Source organism: Meles meles, chromosome 3, assembly GCF_922984935.1.
Source record: "Meles meles chromosome 3, mMelMel3.1 paternal haplotype, whole genome shotgun sequence".
Classification (NCBI taxonomy): Eukaryota; Metazoa; Chordata; class Mammalia; order Carnivora; family Mustelidae; genus Meles; species Meles meles.
In genome coordinates this window covers 76,741,541-76,766,331 of record NC_060068.1, presented here as the reverse complement: position 1 = coordinate 76,766,331, position 24,791 = coordinate 76,741,541, and the positions used below count along the sequence as shown (strand labels likewise).

Sequence of the window (24,791 nt, the reverse complement as noted above, 5' to 3'; positions counted from 1 at the left end):
CAATATTTTTAGGGTGGGAGCAGGGGGCTCTGTTGTTACACATTACTTGTCAGTTAGATGAGGCTTACAGTTGGTAAAAGGTGAGGCTTTCAGAAATTTGGAAAAGAGGTCTCAAAAATTATTTAGAGAGGAACAAAGAGCCATTATAGTGATAATTATGGCAGTCTAGGCATATTCCTGAGGAACAAACCGTGACAGAAAAGTTCTAAAGCAACACTGTCCAAAAGGACTTCTTCAACCCTGGACGGGTTCTATAATCTGTGCTGTTCAACATGGAAGCCACTAGGCACACGTGGCCACTGAACACATGAAATGGGCTGGTGTGACTGAGGAACTGTAATCTTAATGCTATTTATTTAAATTTAAATATCCCCATGTAGCTGGTGGACACCATTTTGGACAGCACAGTTCTAGATTGCCTAAGATGTGGGAGGATCCCAAATGGTAAATGGTCTCCAGATGAAGAGAGTTTCGAGATGAAAATGTCAATGTAAACCGTTAAATATTTCAAATATTTTGTTAAAAATATTTGGTGAGGACCTGGTAAGGACCAGGGCAAAGGGATTCCTGTAAGCACATTAGTAACAAGGGTGGCTGGGTGGTTCAGTCGGTTGACTGTGGGACTAGTGCTTTCAGCTCCAGTTGTGATCTCATGGGTCATGGGGCCCAGCCCCAATCGTTGGGTTCCTTCCTCAGTGGGGAGTCTGCTTGTCTCTTTCCCTCTGCCCCTCCCCCCACTCTCTCTCTAAAATAAATAAATCTTTTTAAAAAATGTTAATAACCACCATGCCTCATGGAAAGAGGCAGGTGAAGTCAAGAGGACTGGTCTCAGACAGCAGGGCCTTCAACAGGAAAAGTGATGTTCTTGGGAAGTGGAGTGTGAACTTTAAAAAGAGAGCAGGCAGAACAGAATGAAGTGAGTTCTAGATGAGCTGAGTTACTACAGGAACCAGAAAGGAGCTGTAAGGTGGGTACTGAGGATTTCACAGGGAAAGCAGGATGTCCTGAGGAAAAGCACAGGGTGACAACAGCTCAGCTGACAGAAGTCTGGACAGAAAGTCGTTAGGGGTCAATCTAGGGCTCAAACCCAACCCCCACATTGATCCCGAGTAAAGGTGAATTGAGGAGGCCTAAATAATGGGCCAGTGGACCCTTGGGAGATGATTATTCATCCTTTAAATGCAGATCAAATCATAAAAAATCTACTTGTTAATCAGTTAATAGCCTCAAATTTCCTTTCAGTATAAGAAGGCTAAATTATATATGCTACTGACTCTAATGTTGGATTATAGCGAGTAGGGTGATAAAAAGGGGAAGACTTCCAGAGAAGAGAAGGGGATTTGGTTTGACAGAAGAACCTCTGCATTTACCCTTGAGAGTGGCAGCAAGAAAGCAGAGCAGAGCAAAGCAAAACCTAAAACCCAAAGCAATCAGACAAAAACTGATGAAATGAGCCCACCCCCTCCCCTGCCCCTGTGCCTGGAGGATATCCCCTCATTTCATCAGATGAGACCATGCAGATCTCCCACTGTAGATAGCAACAACAAGCGTCAGTGAGCTATCTACAGCCTTTGACAAAACAGAATTATATTTTGATATTTGATCTTTAAGGGTAGGAATAAACAACAAGAAAATACATGGATACCAAGGTTTTATTAAAAGTAGAAAAAATTAAAGAGTATGGCAAAGTAGGCACAGAAAAGTTTAATCTAGGCTTTCTATAGCTACTGGTACAATAAGAATGGTGATCGATAGAACTTTCTGTGATGATGGATATGTTCTATTCTGTGCTGTCCAATATAATAGTCATTAGCCACATATGGCCACCAGACTCTTAAAATGTAGCTAGTGTAAGTTAGGAACTGAAAATTTAGCTTTATTTAATTTTAATTAGTTTTAAATTTAGATAGTATCGCTAGATCTTCAATCATTGTTTTAAGAAAAAGATGTTGTGGGTCTATAGTGCCAGGTATCTAAAAAAAAGTAAAAGATACTGATGCATCTCAGAAAGGACTTCAAAGGAAGTTTCTGAAAAAAAATTTTCAGTATAAGTCAGAATTAACTCTAGTGACCATCTCATTTAATACACACATCCTGAATAACTGAGACCTTAAAAAGTAAGGGCCAACTCTTAATCTCACAAAACAAACTGAGGTTTGCGGGGTGGGGGGGGGTTGGGAGACGGTGGTGGGGTTATGGACATTGGGGAGGGTATGTGCTATGGTGAGTGCTGTGAAGTGTGTAAACCTGGCGATTCACAGACCTCTACCCCTGGGGCTAATAATACATTATATGTTAATAAAAAATTAAAAATTAAAAAAAAAAAGTAAGGGCCAGATTCAGTCAGAAAGGATAGAAGCATCTGCTCCAAGCAATGCAGCTCAGAAAAGTTAGCAAACATCTAATATAGTTTAATTTTTGAATAGTACAAGTAACTGTAACGTGATGCTCTAAGTGGATCAGGTACAGTATGTGTGTAATGTGCGGGCATCTATACGGGTGTGATGTATGTGTGTAATGTGCGGGCATCTATATGGGCAACGTGCCACTTGCACCGCTCAGGTTGTAAACTCCTCATCTGCGGCTGCCCTTTACTGGCTTCATCTACGTAAAATAAGGGAAAAATCACAAAATTTCTAGGAAAACTCACAGAACGTATAAGCAAAAAGGAATTCCATTATTGATTATTGTTCTTCAACATATAGGAGAAGTGGCCTACAGTTTTCCTAAAATAAAGGAAGAGTAGGTGTTAAATGGTGTCTCCTATTCAGAGACCTAGAATATTTCCAGGCGCTGGCCTGAGACCACACGGCAATGTCGCCATTGTATTGCTGCATCCATTCAGGATGGCGTATTGTGATGTTTGTGCTCAATGCTGTGATAGGCGCCTGCCCCGTTTCCAAACTATTCTGTGAGTCTGGGTCTCCTTAATCAGATGATGTAACGGCTCTTACAAAGTCATTAATTCTCTGGGTTAGCAAAAACAAACAAACAAACAAAACCCTAAAGGTATAATTCCAAACATGTACTAATTTATTCTGCCTTTTTATGTAAAATAGATTTTGAAACGGCATGCTTTGGTATAAACTAGAGAATCTGTGATTTTCCCCTTATTGTACACAGCTCACGTACCATGGGACCCACCGCAGAGATCCATTAGGTCTTTGCACAATGTGCATAAGCTCTTATTTCTATGCTTCAAGAACACTTCAGATCTCACTGCATTTCTATTGCTAAGCATCTCTCTATATTTTCTTTTCTCTTTTTTATTTGAGAGAGAGAGAGAGAGAGAATGAGCTAAAGAGAGAGCATGAGAGGAGAGAGGTCAGCAGGAGCAGACTCCCTGCCAAGCAGAGAGTTCAATGTGGGACTCAATCCCGGGACTCCAGGATCATGACCTGAGCCTAACGCAGTCGCTTAACCAACTGAGCCATCCAGGTGCCTTATATTTTATTTTCTTAATGAGAGATAAATAAAGAATAGTGCAGCTACCCAGAACTAAACTAAAGCGAAATAAATTTAGTGTTTATGTGACCGTGTAAAAGAAAATTTGGGTATAATTTCTTTATAATAGAAAATGACAAAAGGGAGTAAGGTAATAGAAGATGACCTACCATCTTGTTTAGAATTCCTATTAGATACCATGATTTTTAATACCACTTTTACTCAGTTGATTATAGTTCAATGCCATGGAGAAAATATTCTGCCAGATTAATTTGAGAAATAGGACTAACTGCTTTCTTTACTGAAGAAACACAAAAAACTACTTTCTGAAAGAAGCTTTTTTGTATTCTTGATTTTTAAAAACAAACATCTTACTGAATTTGAACACTAGGGGGCATGTTTGTTTCTTGAAATAAAGGTCTTGTTTATGATTCCCAAAAAAAGGCTGAGTAGTGTAACATTTGATTCACATTTTTCTGTGTGTCGCATGTTGGCACTGCAAGGTTTCTGACTTTGGTTTGGGTATTTTGTTTCTATAAATATGAATTAAATGAACTAGCATGTGTGAAGTGACTAGGATAGTGGCAGGCACATAAAAAGCATTCAGGAGATGTTCTCTCCCTTCTCAGGCCTCCTCCTGTGGTTTAACTTCAAGATTTCACCAACAAACCCTCAAAGGATAGATTACTCTGAAGTAGGTGCTTTTCAGAGTTATAGCCATTTAAAAAACCACTAGCATTTACATGTTCACTCATCCAAAAATGTTTTCTTTTTAAATTCGCTAAGAAGTTCTATTTCTCTTTGGTTACAGGAAAGCTCACTCGTGGATACCTAGCCTATTTACTTTTTAAAGCCCTACATTTGTCAGCAGGGAATGTGCTTAGTCTTCCTTTCTCATCTTTTGAAAAGGTCTCAACAAAATGTGTGGGGATGTAATGCCGGAAGCCATAGATGACAATGACATCATTCATAACTGAGTAGAGCCCTCACCGGGCAGACAAAAGAGTAGAGCAGCCAGTGTGGACCTGCTTCCAAGGCTGCACTGTCTCTGGGTGGTGGGAGAGTTCCTCAGTCGCCATCCAATTATTTTTCCTCAGGGCACTTTTCGGGTGGGGACAGGACAGAGGGAGGGGAGTGGCAGGGAGGGAGCTTTTGTTTTCTGCTAACTCTGTACAGAGTCTGGCATTTTACCTTCTTCTTGGCTTCTGGGATAGTGAGGCTGGGCCAGGAGTCAGGGATGGGAGGAGCCCTGCTCCAGCTGCTCTCTCTCCTCAGCACACATTCACAAAAGCATCTGCTGTTTTGCACGTGCCGAATCCAGTTAAGCTTAAAGGGTGAGGCTTGTGTTTATCCCATGGAAAGAAGTGTTTCGGGTCCTGTTATATCTGATTCTTTGATCCCCACAAAAAGCTATCAGATGCCTGTTCGAAAGAGGCAGCCCTCCGCTGACAGATAAACAAGGCAGCAGTCCTCAGTGACAAATCTGGGAAAGAAGGAAAGGGGAGAGGGGAGAGGTCCTCTTGTGCCTGTCCCTAAAACTAAAGTCATGTGGGACCTTTTAAAAAAAAGTCTTCTTCTCCAACCCTAGATTAATAATTTCCTCTATACTTTTTTTAAAAGCCCAGTTTATATCTATTATAGCACCTGCTAATCTGACATATGGTTTAATTAGTTTCGTAACCCATTCTTCCCATCAGATTGCATTTGTTGAGGTTAGGGATATGTTAGATTTATCTCAGAGTACTTTGTCCTTAACCAAGCACACTGCATATAAGAGGCTCAAGAAATGTTGAGCTGAACTGAATTATTATATACCCCACTGAACGATACCATTTAATTGTTGAAAGAATTCACAGAAAAGGAAATGTTTCTAATTAGATAGAGTGAACATTAACTGATTAAAATGAACTAATTTGTCCATAGTCTTTTTTTTTTTTAAGATTTTATTTATTTGACAGAGAGAGAGAGATCACAAGCAGGCAGAGAGGCAAGCAGAGAGAGGAGGAAGCAGGCTCCCCGCCGAGGAAAGAGCCCAATGTGGGGCTTGATCGCAGGACCCTGGGATCATGACCTGAGCCGAAGGCAGAGGCTTTAACCCACTGAGCCACCCAGGCGCCCCTAATTTGTCCATAGTCTTGAAACAAGCTAAATTATCTAAAGAAGAATTCCATAATCCTAAGCCTCAAGACAAACTACGTGGTTTTTCTTCCTATTTCATCATGATCGATGGGCTAATCTTTTGATTTTTTAATACGAATTTTTACATATACATTCTTTGTCCTCACTAATCATATATATATCCTGCAAATACAACAAAGATCAGTATAATCTTATTTCCAGTTTTAACAGAAGTAATGTTTAAAAACAGGGGAAGTCTTAGCCTACACAGGCGCGTGAGGCTGATGCTTGTTAGAAGTGAAAGAAACCACAGAACACTTAGTCTGAGGTTCGAAGCAGCCATTCCATGTACAAGCAGATATGTTATTAGCTGCTGCTTCACATTCTTAGGGTATCATCTCTGGTAAAGGCTGAGTTAGGGCAAAATGAAGGAAGTTTTCTACTCTGATTTTAATGATAGCAATCCATATGTGGGGGCACTGATCCAATGAAGATGAAATTGGTTTGGATTCTGAAATCCTTTATGCTGTATCCAGATTCAGTAGTTCTTAGAGCACGTGCATGAGCATCACTAACTAAGCTTTTTCATTTGTAGGTATGACCACTCCTACTCCTAGAAATTCTGATTCACGAGGTCTAGGGAGAGTTCTGGGCAATTATATTTTTAAAAATTCCATAGATGTTCCTAATGTGAGATATCAGGTTAAAAAAATCACTGTAGCATGTAATAACTCCTTGAAAAAAGACACCATATTGTCTTTCTCATCTCTCCAGTGTGTCGCCTGTCGCTTTGGCCTGTGGTAAGTGCTCAGTAATTGTTCAAAAAGCAAATGAATTTTACTGCTTCTCATTTTGCTCCTGTCTACTTCTGTGGAGATTATGGAATGATAATGCCTTTGCTTAACACCGTAATCATACTAAAAAAATGACTCTGGTATCCAGCTCAGGTTAAAAGTAAACAACAGGTTAATAGACCACCAATACTGGCCTTTGGCCCAGTGAGGTCTACTGTGTGAAGTAAAAGCATCTTATAGAGAAGATTCAGAGTCTTAAGGATAGTACTGAGAACAGACCTGGTTTTGCCACAAGTCAAGACATTTTAGTAACATGAAAACTTGTAAAAACTATCAAATATGCAACCTGTTTCCAGCACGTTCCTTTATAGTGGATGTTCTCTATAAGAAAATTAGTATTATACTTTTTGTTTTTGTAACTATGTACATAGGACAGGAGCAAAAAAGAAAAAGTTAATTAAAACATTTTTTTCCAAAGAAATTCCACTTAGTTTTCTAATTTTTAAAAGATCAACCTATTAAGCTCTAGGTAAACAGTCATAATAAAGGCTTTATGAATATATTCCAATAGAAAAGCTTCAGAAATAAATTCTGGATATAATAATGTAGTCAAAGGAATACTTACACTCTCACTCTGAAAAGGATTTAAGAAATTTCCCCCCATTTCGCCATCATCCCTTGGAGTGCCCGGTTGATTACTCAGGCTCATATTATTGGGAGAATTCTGTAAACAAGATTTAGAAAACAAGGCATTGTTGAAGATTTAATTTCCCTCTTGCATTATACTGTTTCAAAAAGGGAATCTACAGCAGCATCTCTAAGGACAAAGCAACTTATAATTCTAATCTCAGACTTCTGTGTATTCTAGTTCATTCTTTACACCTTGACAAGTACTAATGCTTTCCCAAATGGAAATTAAAAAATAAACAAAAAAAAACCCACCCAAAATAACCAAGCACAACTGTTTTCTTAGTCTCAGAATCAATATTTATTCAATTTCCACCCTCAGCTTACAGAGTTCTAGTACTGCATAGAGTTTAAAAAACATTCCCAGCAGGGGCGTGATGAAGAGAGCCTACCCACTGATCAGGCATGATGGGACAATGACCTGCCTTGGTAGTTTTACTAATCAAACTTCAAAAGGTCACTGTTCCAAAACATTTCCCCTTAATACGACATGTGGTTTGCATAGTAATACTCTTTCAACTTTTTTTTTTTTTTTATATGAACCATAGGAACAAAGGAAGATGGTTAACAACTATAGTGAGGAATAAGAAAACTCCCTTAGGACTTGAGAATTCAATATGCACTTGTAGAGGAAGAGAAGGCTCAAAGCAAATTGCTTTAGAATCTTTTCCTTTCATTAGTTTAAGAGTAGATTTACTTGGAAACTTTAAGATAAAATGGCTGATATTAGCAACCTAATGAAACCCTAAGTTAGCCGCAGATTGCTTCATATTCTACTTAAATTTGCTAGTCTTGTTATTACGGTGCGATTTTAGCTATGGGAGGTCATCTGCTACTCCCCAGCAACAGGAAATACAGAATGGCATTGCCATACAAAGCATGTTCACACAATATTCTGACTGAGGGACTCTTTCCACGTCTAATTTATTGACTTGTAAAAATAAACCTCAAGGTTAAAAATTTTTATTTGTTATTTTAAGTGGAAGAAAGATTGTAGGTTTCTTTCTGAGCCATTTCTATTTCATATTCTTTTTGAATAAGTTCTAGATTTTTAAAAGAAAATTGCTCTGAAGATTCTGACTTAACTAAAACAAAGTTATGTCATAAAAATTAAAATTTCATGAATGAGTTATTCCCAGAAGAATATGTGCTGTTTTAGAATATGGTAAAACTGTAAAGCAGAGAGACAGGTAGATGAACTGGTGGAAATACAGCTTATATCTTGTCCTGCTGTGCACCCCACAGGGAAGATCTGAGAACAAGGATCTTCTGAAGTCCATATGAGCTCGATTTGCCAATGAACCCTAAGGGCTGGGGAACCACAGTTAATAGCATAAAGAGGATTCTTTTTTTGGATAAATTTTTCTCTCAAATGTTAGTTTCCCAAATATACAGAAAAGCAACTGTACTTTCAAATGAACATGGATAACTTTGTTTCCTTAAAAAAAAAATTAAGTAACATTTAACTAAATATTATTTTATAGCTCCTTAATGATTAAAGTTATTAATTAGATAATCAACTATACTTTGGAAATAGGAATGCTAATGCTGATTTAGTTAAAAAAGACAATCAAATTTATAAAAATGTGGTAATATTTAGCCCAAATCTCTTTGGTGAAGGGAGATTTGTCATTTTATACATAATGAAGAAATTGGTAATTTCAGAATAAAAAACAATCTAACATATATACGAGGGTATTTAAGGATACACTTGGAAGCTTCCTCATTTCTGTATAACAAACACACTTCTGGTAGCACCTGAGGTGCCCTGAGATGAGTAGTGCATCTCTGATGGATTTGGGGTGCTCACTGTCTCTGCTTACATGGTCCCATGAATCATCTCTTAGTTTACAATTTTGGAAGTGTAGCTAGCTTCAAATCTAATTTCTGACTCAAAATGTGGATTTCAAAATATTCAAAATTTGAAAGTAACACTGCATTAGTATTTAAATACTTTTAAAACAGCTCTTTTATTATTTCTGTTTTCCATGCAATCTGTTCATGGCATGGTGGCTCAGCAGTATAGACTTTTTTGGGGTGGGAGGAAGATATATAAGTACATGAAGAGGAGATTAAAGGACACATTTAGCATACAAAACAGCTAGTATCAGGTCTCTAAAATTTATTCTTATCCAGCTCTGTGGGCATATCTGAAAATCTTCAAATGATAGGGCAAATTTGTTGTTGTTGTTGTTGTTTTAACCTAATCATAGATTAGGTTATCTCTGCAAAATGTGAAAGCAGAAGTTTCTCAATGGAGAGTCTTATGGAAATTGTGCTTTCCATGATTAAGGAGTGACCTGATGAGGATACAGGCCAAAGGCGTACTTAATACTGGTGTCTAAGGAAAGCTAAGACAGTGGTTCCAAACACCAGCCCAGAAAAGGTTATGAACGTGGGTGGCAATGAACCGTGTGTATGTTACATTTTGCTGTAGCTGTGTTTGTGTGCAGCGTTTCTAGTAGATTTCATCATTAAGGCAAGAAGAAGGGCTTAGATCAGGGCTACACAAAAAGTCTTAGATCAGTCGAAAAGGTGTTCTGATAGCTTGAGTGCATAATTAGGGAGTAGGGAGTACAAAAGAATCCAAGTAAAGATCAGTTTTAGCTACATTAGGCATTTTGGTTACATTTCTTACTTCAGTTAATGTGTACTGTATTTCCTACCTATACTTTAAGAATTTAGCTTATGAAAGTATTGTTATATTTCACCAATCCCAGTTTCAAGGGATTTTATTACGTTCTCATTTACCCGTTCCTCTAGCTGGAATGTTTTTCCCTTAACATGACAACATACCTGAATGTTACATACAAGCATATCCATATGTGCATACACATGTGCCTGCGTGCACACACACACACACACACACACACACACACGTGGTTTCCTCTGGCAACACATTCAATTCTCTTAGAACCTCTGTTCTCTGATTTTATCTTATAAGCATTCTTCCATATCATCTTTTTTAAAAATTTACATATCATCTTTTAATTAATTAAATTATTATTCATTCCTCCACCCACCCTCAGAAATTATTCCAAACTTTTTCAAACTGCTATTAAACAAGTGCTCATTTACAGAAATTTTGACTGTGCCCATAACTGGAATAAAATAATACCGACATTATCTGAAGCCCTCATGAGGTGGATTTTGAATTGATTTCTCAGAGACTGCCAATAACAAGTTTTACAGAGGGTTATTTTGACTCTGCCAGCCCCCCAAAAGAACAAAATTTCAGTCATGGTTCTCTCAGGGGATACAGTAAGCTAGAACCCAGGCACATTGGGAAGATGACGGGAGCACAGTTGTCTACTAGCTGCCCTGTGATGGGTGTGGGTGGGATCTTTAACTGGAACTAAAATCTTTTTTTTTTTAAAGATTTTTTTTAAAAATTTATTTTCAGCGTAACAGTATTCATTGTTTTTGCACCACACCCAGTGCTCCATGCAGTACGTGCCCTCCCTATTACCCACCACCTGGTTCCCCAACCTCCCAACCCCCGCCCCTTCAAAACCCTCAGGTTGTTTTTCAGAGCCCATAGTCTCTCATGTGGAACTAAAATTCTTGAGTCAGAAAGCTTCAGACTGAAAAGAGTTCTTTGATAATTTATTAAGCATGGTACGATCATATCTGGCTTTCTCTGATACAGTTTTTTTTCCAAATTCAAAAATATAAATGTTAAGATTGTTCATGTGAACTGCAAAACTTATTTAGATGACCTCCTTCTAAGAAAATAAACCATATGTTCTTCTCCACCCTCAACTCTAAAACAGCTCCAAGGGAAAATATTTTTGTTCCATTGGTTAAATGGGGGGCTTCTCAGTGGCAAAAGGGATGAAAAGAATTTCACATTTGGGCTTCTAAATTACAGATGAATTCTGCATTTTTGAGAAATATACATAGAAGTTTTACTAGATAATCCTCAATTGAGCAAGAAATAATTTTAGAACTCTTCATTTGGAGTTTCGTGCTCCTTTTGCCATTGAAACAAGTGCTATCACAATGCAAGTGACGGTGTGAGTTCCCAGCCTTGCCCACAAAACATAGTCTGATCATGAAGAGGAAAATACTTAGCATCTTTATAGTGTTTTAGAGCTCCTAGCATATGTTCATACTTGACTCTCAACAATTTTGTGAAGAAGGCAGGGAATGAACTACAAGCTCTCGTTTAAAGCTAAGGAAACTAAGCCTAAGAGAAATTAAGTACCATGTTGCCCCAGTTTATAGGTAGTAGAATCAGGTTTTCTGATTCTCAATTCAGTACTCTTCATTACCTTATATAGAAAAAGAATAAATTAGAGTATATTTACATAAAAAGGTAGAAAAAGAGTAGAAGTAGTACTAGTAAACAACATTAAAAATGGAGTAAGAAAAAAAAGAAGAAACAAATTTTTAAACATTTAAAAAATGGAGTAAGACACTTAAAAAAAAAACGTAATACTGGCACTCAATAAAATACAGGTTTAATTGAAGAACTAGGAAGGTGAAGCTGGAGACCTAAGAGGGATTTTGAACAAAACCGTTGAGCGGTAATTGTCACAACTATCTTATGATTCACAAATAAGAATGACTAGAAAAAGAACAGGATGAAAAGGAGTGAAGACACAAGAGAAAAGGGAGGGGAGTTTCTTAGGATAGCTGGTCTCGTGTTGGAAAAGGAAGAAGGTGGGGAAAACAGAGGTAGTGATAATGTGGACAGTATGGAGTAAAAATCTGAAATAATTAGGCTGTGAGTGGAATGACGGAGGGAAAGAGGGGTGTACACATGATGCTGCTGATCGGAAGAAAAATGACCACAGTGTAGTGGAGATGCAAGACACACCAGTGGTACATCACCCAGACAGCCTGGTTGGAGCCCAGGACCAACAAGCCTGGACAGGGGGCAGCGCGTAGGACCTTATCCGAAGGCAGATACAACTAGTCATTCCTAGTACACCGTTAAATGACATGTTTTGCGGGGGGTGGGGGGGATTTTTAAGTTAATTGAAATGAATTTGGACTTTGCTTTGTAAAAGTTTTTCCTTATTGTCTTTGGTCTCCTCAGTTACACTGAGCTTCTTGAGGGCAGAGATCATACCATGTTTATCCTTGGCTTTTCAGAGCTTGGAGTAATGCCTTGGTGCAATAATGTTTATTGAGTGAAGGAACTCCTGCCTAACCACTTGAGGACAGAAATTATGTTTGTATTTAAAGAAGTATTTTATATCTCCCTATGGTGCACAGGATAATACTCAGGACACAAAAGTACACATTGGGTGGTCAATTAGTGCTTAAAGAATAAGTAATATATCACCAGGCAAGAGAATGTTATCAGCAGTGGGCACAATGTAATGGAAAAACTTGTCTCCAGAAATAGGAATGGGAAAATGAGCACAGAAGGAATAGCAATAGATCTGATATGAGGACAGATAAGAAGATGGTATTTAATTTGTCATTATGAATCTATTTAAAAGTTTTAAAGTGCTCTATGAATAAATTACAAAGAACTTTCCCATAGGTGGGAGGGGATGGGCTAAATGGGTGTTAAGGAGGGCACTTGTGATGAGCACTGGGGGTTATATACTAAGGAATAAATCACTAAATTCTATTCCTGAAACTAATATTACACTACACATTAACTAACTTGAATTTAAATAAAAACTTTTAAAAAAAACCCAAAGTACTTTCCTATATAGTATTTTGTTTACATCTGTCTAATGTAGAAAGTTGTGGGTAGTGAATGGAAATTTTAGGAGGATGACGGTAAGCAATCTGGAGGATCTCACCTTCGTGTAAGAGACTAGAAATGCTCCTCAAACACAAAATTAGAAATTTTACTGGTGACCACAAAGCACAATTCAGCGAGTATCAATTCTCAGATACCTAAGATAGCATGTACAATCAGGGTCATCTGACTTGTAAGGGGGCTTCCCAGAGAAATGGCTCTAATGGAATTCTACAATGAATCTTATTTCGAAAACAGGCCTTTTGCAGGTTTTACCTATTTCTCACAGAAGTAAGCTAGTGCTTATTATAAATATGTATCTATTTTAAGAAGAGAAAAAGACCTTGCTGATTGTCCCGAACCACAGATATCCAAAGTGCATGTAGCACTTGTGAGGCCGAGCAGCCAGACAAGGTATATATGATGTCAGAATGCCAGTTCAACTCCCTCTCTCTCCCTCCCTCTCTCTCTCTAGCTTAAAGTCTTAATTTAAAAGATTTTGTAGCCCAGTCAATCTTACTGTATTTTCCTTGGCACCAGGAATTTTACATTATTATACATGAATATAAATTAGAAGTAGGATTAAAAATGAAGTTACCCTTTAATGAATTTCGGTATTTATTGATATAAAGCAGACTTCTAAGACAGTCATTCTAATGGTAGTTAATAATTAGTTTTTATCAGCCATTCTAAATGTATTTTTGACCCACAGAGAACTATTTTAAATTCATCATGACCTAAAAAGTATTTAGGTATTCTGAAAAAAATATAAGGCATCCTAGCAGAGTATTAATTTTAAACACTCAAACTATTGGAAGGAGGAAAAAACGCAGATACATGCTATTGGAAGGCTCTCTTTCCTACTTGTATTATAATTTTCTTCTAATTACTTTCCTATTCTATTTTGGGGAACTAGAATAATGATTGAGAAGATCAGCATTGCCTAATAAAGGCTTGGAAGACAAATGAGATATATAAATGCAATGCCCTTATATAACAACAAATTATTCAAATTTACCTCTTCTCATTTTGCTCTAGACTTCTTTACATTTTCAAAAGATTATCTATATTATGTCAATTTGTTTTATAAATAAATGACATCATAAAGGTAATGAAATTATTACTTGGGTATTAATTGATCATATATATAGTTATGTCCTATAAATGAATCTTACCATATTAAAAAACTCATTTTACCCCTTCCTATTATATGCATTAATATTTTTAACTTCTACTTAATTGTATGTGGACCTCTACTTTCAAATGCTTGTTCAAGAACAAAATTCATAAGGCTATTCTAATAATTTTAGTAAGAGTCCCATGTGGAATAAAATGCAAATAAAAAAACAACACAGATGATATATAATACTCACCTTGGAAATACTGTCCATATCTCCTGAGCCTGAAACAAAATATGAAAAGAAAATCTTTATTAGGTAATGATTTTGTATATAAATGAAGCATTCCTTTAACATAAATAAAAAGAATACACTCTTTGTATTTTCTAGTATATATCTCCTGAATTTTTTAATCTTAAAAAATTTTAATCTTAAAAAATTCCTTTTCTCTTATATTGCCTGGTAAATAAGTATCATCTGATGGCAAATGCAAGGATGAGTTGTACCTCTAGCTCCCCATCATCTCTTTTATTTTTGTAATGGCAGAATGAAGAAAACTATTGTTATCCTAAATTCCTGAAAATGAAAATATTAGATCACTTCTAAATCCTATTCAACTCAAATTTTTAAAATGTATGTACATATGTGTATGTATATAGAGAACAAGAGAGAGAAATACATTTTCTGAAATGATACTTCTAAATCTGGTAATATATAAAATGGACATCTGCAACAATGTCTAATAATATTCTGAGCCATATTATATGTCAAATTAAAAATTTGACAGCAATCAATATTCATGGCAATCTATCAAAAGTAAGAATATCTTCAAAACACACTATAATTTTATGTTGATTCATAACATTTTCATAAAATTAAAAAAATTTATTTATTTTTCAAAGATTTTATTTATTTACTTGATAGAGAGAGAGATCACAAGTAGGCAGAGAGGCAGGTGGGGCAGGGGCGGGGATGGGGGGAAGCAGGCTCCCTGCTGAGCAGAGAGCTCAACGCAGGGCTCGATCACAGGACCCTGAGATCATGACCCAAGCCGAAGGCAGAGGCTTAACCCACTGAGCCACCCAGGTGCCCCAAAATTTCTAAGAATTTTATGTTGATTCTTGGCAGAAGTGAACAATCAATACCAATTTCTTGCTTAGGAAATGGAATTAGACATTAGATAACAAGGAATGATGATCAGACCTTTAATAAATTTAATAAATTAGATTTATTTTTAACTTATCTAATTTATTTTTAATAATTTGTTTTATGCCAATTTTCTTGGCATAAAAATATTATATTATTTTAATAGGAAAACAGTTACAGTCACAAAAAAGTGCTTATAGACATAAATTATTAAATATTGAATGTATATATGTAATTATGTATATATAAATATGTACAACAAAATGTTTATTATAAAAGGAAATAGCCACATGCTAAGCTGACGTGAAACTCTTCTGCAAATTCTATTATAGGGAATAATATAACTGAAAATCTTCTAACTAGACCAAATGTCACCTTTTGTGAATAATTTTCAAACGGAAAGATTGGAAAGTGAATTATATTGCAATAAAGGAAAAAACAAAGTTCTAGAATAAGTGCTGCCCAGTAGAGCTTTGTGTGATGATGGAGATGTTTCTCTGTGCTGTCCATTAGGTAGCCAGTAGCTATGTGTGGCTATTTACATTTGATATGTGGTAGTGCAAGTCAGGAAGTAAACTTCACATTTTACTTACTTAAATTTAACTTAAAATTAAATTTAACTTAAATATTAAAATATACATGGCTAGTGGCTACCATAATTGGAGAGTGTAAATTAAGACTTTGAAATCTAGGCAAAATAGATACATAGGTAAAGTAAGTATGGACCTTAAAAGCTCAAAAATCTATCAATGTGTTACAAATAATTTCTTGATTATTGAAGTTACGTCCTTTTCAGAGTACTAGAGGATGGCATTTGGTTGGAGTTGTGAAATCTGTGCATAACCTAAGTTACTTGCGGGCATACTTACTTCAACCTAAGTAAAAGGTGGTCCTTTTCCAAAAGAAAAAAAATTATCATAAGCTTCTATCCCCATTGTCAATTTTTAGCTTATGATAATGTTACTTAAACATATATAAACATAAATGCAATTGTTTTTTGGTTTTGGTTTTGCACTTCACCTTGAAGCTATTTGGCTTCATTCGGTAAGAAGGCATCATTACGAAGTCCGTGTCCAACCATTAGTCACAGTACTAGAAATCAGCTTTATGACAAATGCAGAGTACGTTCCACTGTTCTCTCTTAAGAGAATCCTTCAGATTATTCAGAATATGATTACCGATTTTATTTTTAAAAGAGATGAGAATTAAAAATATAAAAACAAAGTTAAGAAATTCCTGCAGAGAACCTAAGTTCCTCTGAGACCGTCTCTACACCTTCAGAGACAAACCAGTTGGGAAGATACTGTAGTCCTCCAGGTGAGGGAGGCTGGATTATGTGCCCAGAGCAGCAGTATCTCCTTTTATCATAAAACACCCAGACCTGGGCGCCTGGGTGGCTCAGTGGATTAAGCCGCTGCCTTCGGCTCAGGTCATGATCTCAGGGTCCTGGGATCGAGCCCCGCATCGGGCTCTCTGCTCTGCAGGGAGCCTGCTTCCTCCTCTCTCTCTGCCTGCCTCTCTGCCTACTTGTGATCTTTCTCTCTGTCAAATAAATAACTAAAATCTTTAAAAAAAAAAAAAAAAAAAAAAAACACCCAGACCTTGATAGGTTATAGTAAACACTTATGAATAAGAGCTCGGTGAGAACAATTCTACACTTTTGATTTTCAAATGATCTCTAGTCATCATAACCTATATACTGCCAAATATCAGTCTGAGGTGAAAGTTGCAGCATTTAAAAATATATTTTTAAATGTTGTATACAAAAGCACTGTGCAAACTATAATATCCACTATGTAGAATTAAGGTTTTTGTTTTGATTTCTAAGCATCAAACTTAATATCCTTACCTAAAGAGCCATTCATGTGATGTGACTCCATTCCTCCTAATCCACCCATGGGACCATCTGACCCAGGGCCCATTGGAAACTATTTAAAAAATGAAGAAAATTACTATGATCACATTGAAAACAACTGTTTATATCAATGTTACAATAGCTAATCTTTAACAAGAGAAGATACTTCCACAACTTATTTTCATTTTCAAGTACTTGAGGTTTTTTCCAGCCCTAGAGATTCTCAACTGGACCACCCACTTCCCTCATACCATATTCTCCAGATTGTGGAAATTCAGGCTAATCCTCATTCACATCCCAATTTTTCTTCAGATATCCTCAACTAGAAAGTACATACATTCCAGTGCAAATGAGAAGATAAGTGGTCTTTCCAACCCTGTTGACAGATTTTGCTATTATAACCTAGAGATGATTCTTAAGAAGCTGCTAAAGGTATTGGCTTGTTAATAAGAATAACTCAACATTCTTATGCCAACATTAACATTTTTCTTAGCAGACAAACTATCCTTGTTCAAATGGACATAATAAATAATTTCATCTTGCAGGTTAAATACACTTAGCTCAGTGTATTGACGGGGCAGCTCAATACAGTTAATTCTTGGCAGTCTCAACTAAGTCAGTTCAATGACAACTGGACATTTTACAGCAGTTGTACTTAACATTTTTTAAAGTAGTGGGATTATTTTATTTTCAGCTGGAAGCCCAGTACGAAACAGATGAGAGCTGACCTACTGTGGTAGAACAGGTGAAGAGGCCATGGCCCGCCCACACAGTCTTTTTCCTTATCTCCCCAGAATACTCCTAAGGAAATCTAAACCCCATGTGAAGACAAGTTACCTATAATTATCTTATGGTTACAGTTAAAATAGCCTATTGAAAAACACTTAAAATTTCCCATGCCCAAAGCTTCTCTTCCATGTTGTATGGTACAGAATAATGAATGTGGTGTGTGTGTCTGTGCACAGTTATGTGTGCAGATGGGGCAGTGGTGTTTTGTTAGTCATACAGCCTTTTGGGAGAAAAACAGGTGCCCTCAGCAGACAACATGTAACTGTATATAAGCTCTAATCTCTATCTATCTATCCCTGTTGGTTTGGATAGCACCTTTCCATCACCAGGATCATACAAACCACATGCTTGTACATTTTCCCAGGATAATGACTGCAATTTTGTTGCCTTCAAGCACACAGATTGATTTTCAGTAAACAACTTAGAATGAATATATATATATATATATATATATATATATATATATACCTCAAATGATAGCTTAAAGAAATTAACTTTGAACTTACTGTTTTATTCAGCTTTTGTTAAAAGCATTGTTTAGATCTGGGCTGAGAAACCTGTGCTGGCAAGGCCAAGACCCTCTGAACCTACTTGGTTCAGTCCTTTTATCTGGCCCCTATAGTGTTTTCAAAGACACGAAGACTATCAGTATGTACCCTTGAAGCACATAAAACTACAGACCTAGCCCTCAGCAGGCATTTGCTTTTACTACCTCTGGCAGAGATGAATGACATTTGAAAAAGTGACACATTCAGCTTCTACTTTTCTTGGATCTCTTATCTTTGTATTGAGTTAGAGGACCAGAATGAAACATACTTGGATGGTATCAGCTTAGCTGCCCAGAAAAATGTCTTCAGTACCATATGCTCTGGGTTTCTTCTCTCACTCCCTCCATTTCAAATATCAAGTTCTAAGATATGAAATTTGCACTATGAAAAACTTTAATGTATTTTTTCTGGATTTCTACAATGAACATTGTTTGTTATAATATTCAGTGTTCATTAAGATCACTGTGGAGACACCTTTTAGACTATACTCACAGGAAATTGTTTCTTTTTTCCTGAAAACCAATTTATTTGATTGTATAAAGAGAAGAGTGGTAACTGAAGGCAGTACTGCTTCACAGAAATAATATGCAAGCTGCAAATGCAAACTTACATAAGTAAATTTAGATTTACCAGCAGCCATGTTTGAAAAGTAAAAAGAAACAGGTTAAGTTAATTTTAAAATATATTTTATCTTATCAAAATGATAATTTCAACATGTAGTCAACATAAAAATTTTAATGAAATATTTTATGTTATATTTTTATACTAATGCCTCAAAGTCTAGCATATATTTTATATTTACAACACACTTCAACTGGGACTGCCATATTTCAAGTATCATAATAATGGATGGATGTGCTGTCTTCACTGCTAGGAAGCTCAGTTATAATAATTATTTCATTCCTGTGTTTTGGTATACTTATGTAAAATTCCTTTTATGTCTTCTAATTTTTACTTCATTTTAGTGACCTTATATTCATATATATATATATATCTATTAATTATACCCTGTTATAAATATTTTTTGTTAATAAGTAGGTCTTATAGATAAATATTCTTCTTTAAGCTTTTATGGAAAAATCACAACCATATGCTTTATTAAGAAAACCCAAATTCTTTATGTAGACCTGCTTCATCTTCATATTTAAAGTCCAGATTTCAAAAATCTAAAAAAAACCAAGCATATCAAACTTCCTAATTTATTTCAAGTTAATCAGGATAAAAGAAATAAACAACCACAATGAAAAAATTAGTGATACTAAAAATGAGGTAAATATAAATGATTATGCATTACCTGTCATTTTCAAATATTATTGTTAAGTATGTAAGATTTGAGATAAAACTATGCACCAACATTTTTTAATTGATTAGGTGCAGTTTTACACTTAGGTCATATTGATATGAAATCTTTTGTTATATATTTTATGTATTATGTTTTTTTCAACCCAGAACCTAGAAAGGGTTTGATTTTGGGGGGTATCTAATAAGTTTCTGGATAATACAATAGAAAGCTTAAATAGTATTTAGGAAATGGAATGCACTTAAGAGTTTGAGCCTTCAACTACATTCCAAAATTTATTAAAATTTTGTATTTACATTAGGCCTGTTAGGTCCAGGAGGTACTGCATTCATTAAAGTATACATGTTGTCTCCAGAGTTGGTTGAATCTGAAACAAAACATTATGTAATTAATATCTTTCTTTATAATTTACACCCAAGTCAACACAAAGTAATAATCAAAAATGATCTGTGCACATACGCATATTAATAGCTGTAGCACTTTAAATAGTCATTACCAATGTTCAGAAACAAATACTTGTATGTCATTTTCCAACTCAGAAATTATCATTCCGTGGTTGTAAATGGGAATAGTTACCTAATATATTAGGAGTAATCACTTGAATAACTCAGGTCGAAAGGAACATTACTTTAAAAATCTAAAAAATTGCAGTAAATTTTTTCTTTAAAAAAACATGGGTACTTTGAGATTTCACTACACAATCTGTATGTATAAATATACAAAAATATCTTAAAATTCAGATTCAGTAGCTTTTCAATGTTCATTATTTCCTTAGGCTTCTTATACACCAATTTAAAAAAGTTTATTCATCTAATAATTATTAATAGCTGGTGGAATATCCTTGCTTAGTTCTAAAAGAAAGAAAGTAGGACAAGACTATAAAATTGGAATGAAAATTTCTCTTGCTTGAAGTAAAAGCCAGCTTCTTCCTGTACAACTTTCGATGAAATTTTTTCCATGCATTTTATTCTTGATTCATTATAGTAAAAGCAACTATAGTATATATCCATAAAAATACATAACATTTTATAGTATTTTTAAAAATTTACGTTTCATGTCTATTAGCTAATTCTAATTACGTCTCTGAGTACATGTGTTTTTATAACATATTACCTGGAGTGAAAGGCAATATAGTTTACATTTAGGAAATGTTTTCCTATTTTCCCACAATTATACATTTTTCTTAAATATAATGTATTGGGTCTTCCTATTCTGAAAAAAAAATGTGTTTCACATTTTTTGTACTGATTCAAGGCAGAAGATAAAATTAATTTGCTTTCTCATGGCAATAAACATAGAGTAAGAAATGAGAAACTAATTTTCCTTTTATTTTGTAATTGCTTAGTAGACATCAAAAGTTCATTATTTTAATGGATACCATGTAGAGAGTAGGTTAGATGTCATTTATCAGTTGTTTGTAAACAGTGATCCACAAATCTAAATATTATTTTTCACATCTAGATTAATAAATCATATTGCTGAAAAAGCTGAAATGCTCACCTCAGATCTGTCTGTTTATACTAAGTAAGGTTCCCAACTGACTTTTGTGGCCTTGACTATTTTTATAGCCTTATGTACATCATGCTCCTCCTCAACTCAGGCTGCTGGTTCTTTTCTGCATATGATCAACCTCTTAAATCTCCATATTTTTGTTCTTACTTCCTCCACTGATCTTCTGCTCAGTCTCCATCTACTAAAATTCCACTCACTACTCCAGGCCCACTGCAAATGTTACCACTTACATGAAATTTTGTTTTCTGATACTTCCAAATTAATGAATACTCCCCCATCATTGAATTCGGCTTTGCTTCCTAGTTAATATTTTGTCTTATTCTTCCCTCCTGCTTCCAACAAGGTTCTAATAAGTTCATTGACAGAAGGAAAGATCACATTTTATATTGTGTGCCTCAGACAATAACTATCTGCTGAGATTTAACTGACGGAATATACTTTATCCCATAAATATGTATTTTTCAGAAAATCTTGGATTGCTTCTTAAACACAGGAAATCTTCAAATGGTTTCTCATCCTTATTAGCCTTACTAATTTTTTTAGACTAATTTTAGTAATTAATTTGGAAAGAAAATGTGTTTTTTACTTTGTATTTTAAATAGGTAGAAAGAAAAAGAAATTTATTATTCTTCATATCAATCAAAAACACAATTTCATCTAAAAAACAGAGGAATAAGGTTGCATTTTCTAGAAAATATCTAACTTCCTTTTATATACAGAGGAACTTTATAATAAAGTGTATCTTCTGGCATCTATTTTTTGCAGGGAGGGTACTGGCTTCATATTAGAGGAATGACTGAAAAGAATGAATCCACAGGAGTACGCACAAGGCTAGGAAGACATACTGCTGGCAGTTTCTGGCTTGAAAGGATGGAATGTAACCAGATTGCTTATCGCCTGCAAAGTTTAGGAGTTTCTCCGAAAATTTTCTCTTAGATTGTAGTGAAGTGTTTATTAATCACATGCTACCTTCATAAATTAAACATTTAACTTCACCATACAAGAATGCAAATGTGGGCAAGATGTTCAATTCACATAATTGTATCTTGAATGAATTCTGTTTCAGTTCAATGAAGATGCTCTGAGGACAGAAATCCATGAAATATTTATGATATATTCCAAAGAGTTAGTGAAGCAAAGCAAAATTTTGCGTTAATTATCAAATTGATGCTTTTCAAAGTGAAAAAGATTTAAAACTTAAAAATTACTATTTATTGGTATGATTAATGATATTTAATTCCAACCTTCCATATGTCTTAGATTTCAACAAACCAACTAAGAACATATGAATTGAACAGTACAACATAATTAAAAATTTTTCCTAATTACAAAAATTTCCCATCTATTTCATTACCTAAAGTTAACACCGATAAAGCCCTATTTTTTTGTTTTCTACTTTCTACATTTCTGTGTTATATATATTTTAAAATAAAATTGGGATCATATTATATTGAATCATGAACACTTATTGTTCATTAAATTCTTTGGTTATAATCTTAATGGCTATACTATATTCCATAAAAAATTAATTTATTAACGTCACTAAAATTGGATTAGGTTTGAAGGTTGTATCTATTATTTTACTATTAATTACGACAAGTGAGAACCCCTCCACATAAATTTTGGGTTGTGTCACTAATTATTTCTCAGAGAAGGATTATGGAGGCAAGTGGTATGAACTTTCTCATGGTTCTTGATACACATCGTTGCCAGAGCTGTTCCAAGGAGGGCTGCACCAATGTCACTCCCACCATTAGAGTCCTCAAGAAACAATGCGTTTAATAGCCTATATTAAAGTCTTGAAAAGAAGGGATAAAGCTATTTAAAATCATCATGTGAGTTGATAAAATATTGAGGTATTTTAGTTTATGAAGATTAAAAGAAAAAGAAACTTCCTGTACTACATAGTGAATCTATTAGCTAATAAATCCATATGGATGTGTAAGCACATCTATATCCGCATTAGTAAGATAATGGTGGATCTTATTAAATCTAATGGACCTATGTATTTCATGTGTTACTCATGCAGAATTTTTCTAAGTTGTGAGATTTGGATTTTTTTTTCACAGTCTCAAGGAATCTTTTTGTCAGATAAATTATTGGGCAATTCATAGAGATTAACACCATTTTAATCTTGATTTTATCTGTTACCACAACAGGGATTTTCTACATGCTTAAAGTAATTGGACAATGGTTATTTGAGAACCCTGTTTCTTCCTACTTGCTACCTCTAGTCTACTTCTGTTACCATCAATGAGATAATGAATACTACTAACCTTCCATCATAACAATTTTTATATTTTGTTATTTACTCTATTAATCAAATGCCCGTGTGGCTAATGTGATTACAATACCTGCTGGACTAGGCATGATGGGTGTTCCTGGTGGCCCTCCACCTCCTGGAGGACCCTAAATAATTATACAAAATTTCAGTAAAAATAAGGCATTTCATTAAACAATATAAGGAAAAACAGAAGAAAAGTTAGACTTATCTATAATAATTCAATTTGAAAATCACAGAGGAAATATATTTTCTCCATAATTTATTTTCTTTGAATGCACAATCATTTCAATATTATGCAAAATATAATTTAGCTTAAATACGTTGCGACTGTTTTGACAAGTTTCCAAAAACAATGAGCCTGTTACACTGATTTATTATTCATGACTTAATCACATCAGGTATAATGAGGTTAAGGAGAAGCCATTTATTGGGACCTTTACAAATCCATACAACAGCATCATTCATGGGTATTTGTGATTTAGTTTATTGTGATTTTCTTATGTTTCATATCAGGGTTTTTTATAGGAAGCTTAAAACTCAAAGATTCTCATATGTTTAAAAATACACACTGATGCTATTTCTTTCTCTATTGGTATCAATTATAACACTTCTAAAGTATTGAACCTTCTGCTATCACGTCAATTAGAAATGAGAGGCAATGTTGACTAATGCTGTGGGTTACTAATCAATCTGAAATGGAAATTAGGTGATTCTAAGGTTGATTCAGTTATTTCAGACAACCAAAATGGATAATTCAGGCAAAGGGTTTTAGAATTTTTCAGATGTACCATAATTAATCTGGGTAAATTACTAAGTGGATAAATTTATACTTCATTCTGAATGTGTAGACACAGCCCACTAATTATTTCAAATGATATATGTATCTGCTATTTAATAAGCAACTTAAATTTCCTTTCAGATAAAAGTCTATAATTTCATAAAATTATATATTAGGCTTATTCTCAAGTGATTTAAGAAAAAAATAGGTTTTACCCACATGTTCTTACTTTCATTTTTGCTTCATAGAGAATGTGAAAAAAGTTAGACCTTCTTAGTTTGTACAGCTTAAGAGGACACTGAGCACTAAGTTCACAGGTCCAAAAGCATGTGCATTACTACATTCATAAAACATTAATTCTAAGGGGAGTAAAATGCTCATTGATCTTCTTAAGCCCTCCTTTTTTCCTACCCCAGTTAGCTACTACCTCCAAAATTTCTTAGGGAAAGGTTTTCCTTTCTTACCATTTTATCTTTTCTCTTCTGATAGCATTTACTCCTAAATATTATTACAATGTATTTTCCAGGGAGGTCCTGAGATGTAGCAAGGATTATAATATGATGATGGTTAAAAGGTCATTTGTAAGTTCAAGAACTCAGGTAAAACCTGCTAATTTGACTTTAGTTGTGTATGAATTCGTGGAAAATTCTAACATGTACTAAATAATAGAAAGAAGAAAAACAAGTGTTTTCAATTTCTAAGCATTAAAAAAAC

At 34.9% G+C, this 24,791-nt stretch overlaps 1 protein-coding gene across 4 annotated transcripts in view; it reads right to left on the bottom strand.

Annotated features, from left to right (window-relative positions):
* Positions 1–24,791, bottom strand: part of SSBP2 (single stranded DNA binding protein 2) — a 305,659-nt gene that overhangs the window by 2,435 nt on the left and 278,433 nt on the right. For all 4 annotated transcript variants that reach the window (XM_046000543.1, XM_046000544.1, XM_046000541.1 and 1 more), the window contains 5 exons: positions 23,370–23,424; positions 19,800–19,870; positions 16,861–16,939; positions 14,121–14,149; positions 6,982–7,080 (listed from right to left, as the gene is read on the bottom strand). In XM_046000543.1, coding sequence (XP_045856499.1) covers positions 6,982–7,080; positions 14,121–14,149; positions 16,861–16,939; positions 19,800–19,870; positions 23,370–23,424 — 333 coding nt within the window. The remainder of the gene's footprint in view (positions 1–6,981; positions 7,081–14,120; positions 14,150–16,860; positions 16,940–19,799; positions 19,871–23,369; positions 23,425–24,791) is intronic.